Source organism: Camellia sinensis, chromosome 14, assembly GCF_055761805.1.
Source record: "Camellia sinensis isolate YWXY chromosome 14, ASM5576180v1, whole genome shotgun sequence".
Classification (NCBI taxonomy): Eukaryota; Viridiplantae; Streptophyta; class Magnoliopsida; order Ericales; family Theaceae; genus Camellia; species Camellia sinensis.
The window spans coordinates 135,582,964-135,589,767 of NC_138974.1; the positions used below are offsets into that span (position 1 = coordinate 135,582,964).

The 6,804-nt window shown below is 37.7% G+C and overlaps 1 protein-coding gene and 1 long non-coding RNA gene across 2 annotated transcripts; one reads left to right on the forward strand and one right to left on the reverse strand.

Moving 5' to 3' along the window:
* The first annotated feature begins 271 nt into the window (after positions 1-271).
* Positions 272-2,335, forward strand: LOC145807319 (uncharacterized). The gene is made up of 3 exons (XM_082905299.1): positions 272-1,572; positions 2,068-2,219; positions 2,309-2,335. Exons 1-3 carry the CDS (start codon positions 507-509, stop codon positions 2,333-2,335), a joined length of 1,245 nt encoding a protein of 414 aa, XP_082761425.1. The 5' UTR covers positions 272-506.
* A 2,736-nt stretch (positions 2,336-5,071) lies between these two features.
* On the reverse strand, positions 5,072-6,212 carry LOC114289055 (uncharacterized). Its single transcript, XR_014351221.1, has 3 exons — positions 6,121-6,212; positions 5,910-6,005; positions 5,072-5,210 (listed from the first exon to the last, which is right to left on the reverse strand). It is a non-coding gene; the product is annotated as an uncharacterized LOC114289055 (long non-coding RNA).
* Between the last annotated feature and the right edge of the window lie 592 nt (positions 6,213-6,804).

A 6,804-nucleotide genomic window follows, 5' to 3' on the forward strand; every position in this document is an offset into this window, starting at 1 on the left:
TTCACATCATTATACACTGATGTGAATGTTTACATCATCATACACTGATGTGAATGTTCACATCATTATATTATGTGAAGATTGTTGATGTTGTCATTGGACTTTGATGTTTGCTTAATGTTGACATCTTGTTAATAGTAATGTCAATGTTCACATCTTCATATTGTGAATTATGAATTTAGCAGTTGAAATGTACACGTAGTCATCTATTTTTTGCACAATGTGAATTTTCATATACACTGATGTGAATGTTTACATCATCATACACTGATGTGAATGTTCACATCATTATATTATGTGAAGATTGTTGATGTTGTCATTGGACTTTGATGTTTGCTTAATGTTGACATCTTGTTAATAGTAATGTGAATGTTCACATCTTCATATTGTGAATTATGGATTTAGCAGTTGAAATGTACACGTAGTCATCTATTTTTTGCACAATGTGAATTTTCATATCGATTTTCATTACTGTTCATTGTTGTGTTTTTGTGTTTTTACAGGAGATGGATACCTTTATGCTATTGGTGTGTACATATGGTTGTAGTACAACTGTAATAAATGTTGCCCGCGCAATGTGTTATTCTCGTTTGGTGGAGTGTTTGTGTGAGAAATGGGATGAGTTGTCTGCTGGTTATATTTCATTGTTCTGTAAACTACCTGGGATTAATAAGTGTCATTTGGACAATGAGGAAGAATTTCAGAACATGGTACTGCTTGCTAAATCAATGGGGGTACAACATGTAGAAGTTGTGGTTGAGTTGAAGGGTGATATTGGTCAGTCAAGTAGTTTGGGATTGCTGCGTGTGGGGGTTGAGGATGAAATTGATGCACTACGGAGATTTTGCCACCATAAGGAGAAGGTGTTGTTGTCAGCCCCTTGGGCAAATGGTATTACGCATGTAGGACAACGGTTTGTTGGAGGTGCACAAGAATTTCGTGACGTTTTATGTAAGTATGCCATCCAATGTGGGTTTAAGTTCACATACGTGAAGAACGAGACAACAAGAGTTACTGCTGTGTGTGCGATGCGGGAGGAGAGGGGGTGTTTGTGGGCTATACATTGTAGAGCACAACGAGCAAATGATTTTTTCTACATCAAGAGGTTTAGTGATGTGCATACTTGTGGTACGGATGTTCGAACATCGAAGAATCCGCAAGTTAGTTCGGATTTGGTGTCGAGTACCATATCTGAAATTGTGAGGGACAAGCCGTTGACTCGGCCGTGTGAAGTGGTGACTATTTTGAAGAGGGATTATGGGCTAGATGTGAGTTACCATGTTGTATGGTTGGGTGTGGAGAAAGCAAAGGCTGGTATCCATGGAGATCACTCGTTATCGTTTGACCAGTTGCGGTGGTATTCGGATGCTGTGATGCGGTACAATCCGGGGAGTTATGTCAATATTGACTATGATGCGAGTAGTCAACAGTTTTGTTGCTTCTTTGTGTCATTCGCTGCGTGTATTTCTGGGTTCAATGCTTGTCGGCCTTTATTATTCCTGGATGGAACATTCCTCAAAGGAAAGTACAAAGGTCAGCTACTTGCGGCAACGGCGAAAGACGGGAACAATGGTTAGAAGTTTTTTTTACCTGTCTATTCATGTCAATATTCGCTCTGAGCAGCATAGTCTGGACGAAAGAGTGATTGCTAAATTATAAGTAATGTGAACATTCACATCAGTGACATTAGTATGCACTGATGTGAATGTTCACACCTTTGTATGCTAATGACAGAAATGTTAACATCAGACTGATGTGAATGTTCACATCAGACTTATTACAGACTTATGTGAATGTTGACATCAGTGTATACTAATGTTAGTTGATCTATTAATGAACAGTACTGTGAATGTTAACATTTTCAGTGACTCAACAAGCAACAATGAATTATTAATGGTCGTTAATGTGAATGTTCACATCGTTGACGTTTACGAACCTGAATCCAAAAATAGCAATAGTAAAGAGGGCAATGTACATATGAACATTCACATGACCTGTTTTGTTTATACTATTTTTCTATTCACTTTGGAATATTGTGAACAGTTGTGTATTGGTGTTATGTTGTAGGTCTGTTTCCTGTTGCATTTGCAATTGTTGATTCGGAGACCACGGCTAATTGGTCGTGGTTCTTGCATGAACTTGGGAAGGTTGTTGATGGGAAGTGCCATATTACTTTTATTTCAGATCGTAATCTTGGTCTGTTAGAAGCTATGCCAAAGGTGTTCCCATCGGCTCATCACGGTTATTGCTTACAACACTTGAAGAGCAATTTAAGAGACCGGATAAAAGGAATTGATAATGGATTCAGGGATCACCTAGTAAGGAGTTTGGGTGACTGTGCCTACGAGCCAACTGTGGTAGGGTTCCATGAAAAGCTTGCAAAATTAAAAGAGGAGGGTAAACAACGAGCTCATAATTTTTTGAAGGACTTAGCACCTGAGCACTGGGCAAATTCATACTTCAGGTAATAATAGATTCCTAAGGTGTTCCATTTTTGAAGTTTAGAATGGTAGTGATGTGAATTTTCAGTTTATAATGGTGACAATCTTTGAATTGTGTTTCATCTTCAATGTAAATGATGTGAATGTTCACATCTGCTAATGATGACTGATGTCATATTCACATCTGTTAATTTGTCAAATAGTCATGCAATGTATTACAAATTTGAATGTTGACACGTGTCATATTTTGTTGTTGTTGTTAACATTCACATCTGTCTATCATTTAAGTTGACAACGTAATAAGCATATAATGTGAACATTCACATTATTAAAACCTAGTAGCAGATGTGAACATTCACATTATTATACCCTGATGTGAATGTTCACATCAGTGAATACTAATGGCAGTACTGTGAACGTTCACATCTGTCAACATTAATGGTCAGGCCTGTTAAATTCCGTATTGTACAATGTTTGTGATATACTGTGCAGGGGCATGCGTTATGGGGAGATGACATCCAATGCGGCGGAGTCATTTAATAACTGGATTAAAGAAGCACGTAATCTTCCTATCACTCAAATGGTGGACAAAATTCGTACTCAGTTGATGCGGCAAATGTCTGCACGGCGTGACCAAGCAAACAAATGGAATGAGATTATTTGTCCGACATTCGAAACAAGGCTTATGGATTCGTTCAATGACAGCAAGTGTTGGCAAGTTAGCAAAGCCAACGAGGATGTGTTTGAAGTTCATTCAATACCATCGGTTACAGTTGATGTTGCGAGGCGTACATGTTCATGCTTCAAATGGCAAATCAATGGATTCCCGTGTGACCATGCTGTTATTGCCATTCAGAAGAGCCGTTACAATCTCAATGATTGTGTAGAACATTACTTTCATGTAGAGACATATCGTGTAGCCTATTCGGGAGCCATATTCCCTATACCATCGGTGGAGAAGCCGCCTTTTGATCCCACGGACTTTACTATATACCCGCCTACCGTGAAAAGACCACCCGGAAGGCCGAAGAAGAATAGGATCCCATCAAGGGGTGAGAAATTGAAGCAAATAAGGTGCGGGAGATGTGATAAGTTGGGGAACCATAATCGAAAATCATGCACGGAGCCGATATAAGATGTACCTTTTTTCATTTCAACATTGTATTTTACATTGGATTCTTATATTCATTTTTCAAATAAGATTGTGTTGTGTTGGGAAACATTGGGTGGCAATAAGATTACGTTGCGTTGGCAAACATAATAATGCATTAGTGTTTGATTTGTGTTTTATTTTTACTTTTTTAAGGTACCAATCTGACATTTATGTTGGTTGTGTTTTGGATGAATGCATGCTGTTAACATTCACATTATGTGAATGTTCACATTGTTCAACTTTCTAACATTTCTGTGGTGGGAATGTTCACATTGTTGTTACTGTTTACATCAATGTAACCATTCACATCAGTGTGCACTACTCTAAATTCACATGATGTGAAACACAGCAATGTTTACATCAATGTAACCATTCGCATCATCAACTCATAAGATGTGAATATTCATGACATCATTGTTGCCATTCGCATAATCAGAAGTTAACATCAATGTAACCATTTGCATCATCCACTCATAAGATGTGAATATTCATGACATCATTGTTGCCATTCGCATAATCAGAAGTTATGATGTGAATATTCACATCATCAAATTGTTAGATGTGAATATTGACTTGTGTTAAGAAATATCATAATCACACCTGTCATATTGTGTTACATGAACACTTTAAGCAATATTTTAAACCAGGTAGTATGGTTTAAAATAGAAGAAAGTGTACGATCATTCTGTGATGTGAACATTGACATCATGTCATGTGTATCCAAAAAAAAAAAAAGAAAATACAATCTCAATGTGCATGACCAATGCAAAATAGGCCTGAAAATGCATATACATATATTGACTGAAAAGTATCTGTACAAGCAGTGATATAGACTTCATTTACAATTAAGCTACTGAAACTAAATTGTCTTAAATGTGGATAACAGATTTGGGTAACAGTGATAGGTGGACACCCCCCACCTATAGGTTTTCACATTGCACTGTCTTTCTATGGTTCAGGAAAAGGTGTACTAATGAGTCTCTTATTTGACACCATTCAAAGCGATCTAGGCTGGCAACAATGTCTTCACGATATACATGCGCCCTCATGATGTAACAAACTGCAGGCCCACAATCCACCCTGAAAATGCAAACTTCTTGTTAGATTTTGAAATTTAGGTGGGTAAAGGTTGTAGAACATGTGTAGAAATCGATTTTAGGCTTACGAATTTGATGCTTGCTGAGGACAAATGTCCACTGATATGATTGTTTTCGAAGTATTTTGGCTTGATAAATTGGTCCATAATGGTGATGACGGTCCAATGTTGTGCACCAAAGCTGTGATGTAGTCCCTCTGCCAACAATGAAATCTCATATTAGGCACCAACCAACATAGGGCATACGTCCAAGTTCAAATATTACACATCACGACAAGTATTGTTTTTGACAGCCACTTACCAGTATTTGTGCTTTGTCAATATGTGGGTCATGTATGCCTTCTCTTGGGCGCAGTGAGTTATAATGCCTCCATACATTCTCTTTCATGTCGTACACAACAATTGTCCAGTGAAAGTTGTCGTGTATTGGGAAGATTAAGAATCTTTGGCCTTGATACTCCTTGATGTGTACATCAATTAGTTTATTCCTCTTGTGGGGGGGGTACTGTTCAATGATTTTCTGCACACAAAGGGCATACAATGATGTACCAAGTATTTATATCGATGTTTGGTGTTAATGATTTGAATGTTCATCTGCTAATGGGGAGTTATGTTACTGATGTGAATGTTCACATTTCCTAATGGTGAGTGAAACTACTGATGTGAATGTTCACATCTGTTAATGTCAGGGATATTACTGGTGTGAATGTTCCCATTTGCTAATTGTGGGTGATGCTACTGATGTGAATGTTCACATCTGTGAGTGTGAGTGATGTTACTGATGTGAATGTTCACATCTGTTAATGTCAGTGCTATTACTGATGTGAATGTTCCCATTTGCTAATGGTGGGTGATGTTACTGATGTGAATGTTCACATCTGTTAATGTGAGTAAATACTGCTGATGTGAATGTTCACATCTGTTAATGTGAGTAATACTGCTGATGTGAATGTTCACATCTGTTACTATGAGTTATATTACTGATGTGAATGTTCACATGTGTGTATCATTTAAGTTTATCAACATAATAAGCATATAATATTCAATGCGAATGATGTGAATGTTCACATCTGTCAATGTGAATCTTCTCAAAGGTCATTTTATGTTTTTGTTAACATTCACATCTGCCTATTATTTAAATTAACAATGTAAGCATGTAATGCTGAGAATAGCATCCACATGTATTGAAACATAATCAAAATTAAAGTCTAGTGGTTACCAAACATGTGCTTGTAAAGATGAATGATGAATCTTCCAAACTTGGGTTGACTAGCCCTTGTAGTTCAAGTAGAATTTCACCATAAGCATCTATCACCTGCAGAACCGGAGGGGTGGCAGTACATTATTTACAGTGTCTTTACCCTATGTGTATGTGTGTGTGTGTGTGTGTGTGTGTGTGTGTGTTTTGTACACATTTACAGTTGCCATACGTTGTTGGTTATTGATTCTTCCTTGATGAGGTGTATGATGTCATCAAAATACACATGTTTAGTCTTTGAGTCCCCTCGCCACACTAGCAACCTGTGCATTGTGATTACAGAAAATGTTAATGTCAAGATTGCACATTTATGAAATGGTCTAATTCATTAAGTATGTATGTAAACTGAACATGATGGAAAAAAAAACAGTTGGGGATATGTAAGATCACTTACTCATCACCGTCGTTCTTGTGCAAATTTTGAACTTTTTGCTTGTTGAGTTTGTTCATGTTAGCCCAGACCTTTAGTTTGTTGTTCAAGGATAACTTCTTGGACTTTGTTGGCTGCTTTTTTGGTGGTTGCTTGTCTAAATCTTGTGCAATTTGGACTGCATGTGATTTCTGTTGGGCTCCCTCTTTCCCTTTCTTCTGACTAGGCAGGTTGGGGTATTTAAACTCGTCCAACCTGTGTTCTTTCCTTACCTTCTGCTTTATGCGCTTTACCCTTGATGGGGGGCTGATAATGTGTTCCAATGCTGCAGTGGGATTGTTGTTAAGGCTGTCATGAGCCTTTTGTGCTTCAACTTGAGTGATGATGTGTACGGACTGATCATCAAAAAGGTCTTGAAGTATTGTTTTTTCACATTCCAAGTTGATGACCAACTTTGTCAGCCGCTGAATTTCTGTATCTTTCCAC

What these genes read in the sequence shown, in the direction of transcription:
- LOC145807319 (XM_082905299.1), top strand. Translation starts at nt 507, where the DNA reads ATGGATACCTTTATGCTATTGGTGTGTACATATGGTTGTAGTACAACT. An exon ending in GGCGAAAGACGGGAACAATG is followed by an intron (nt 1,573 to 2,067) that starts GTTAGAAGTTTT and finishes GTTATGTTGTAG; the next exon opens with GTCTGTTTCCTGTTGCATTT. An exon ending in TGTTAGAAGCTATGCCAAAG is followed by an intron (nt 2,220 to 2,308) that starts GTGTTCCCATCG and finishes TAATGGATTCAG; the next exon opens with GGATCACCTAGTAAGGAGTT.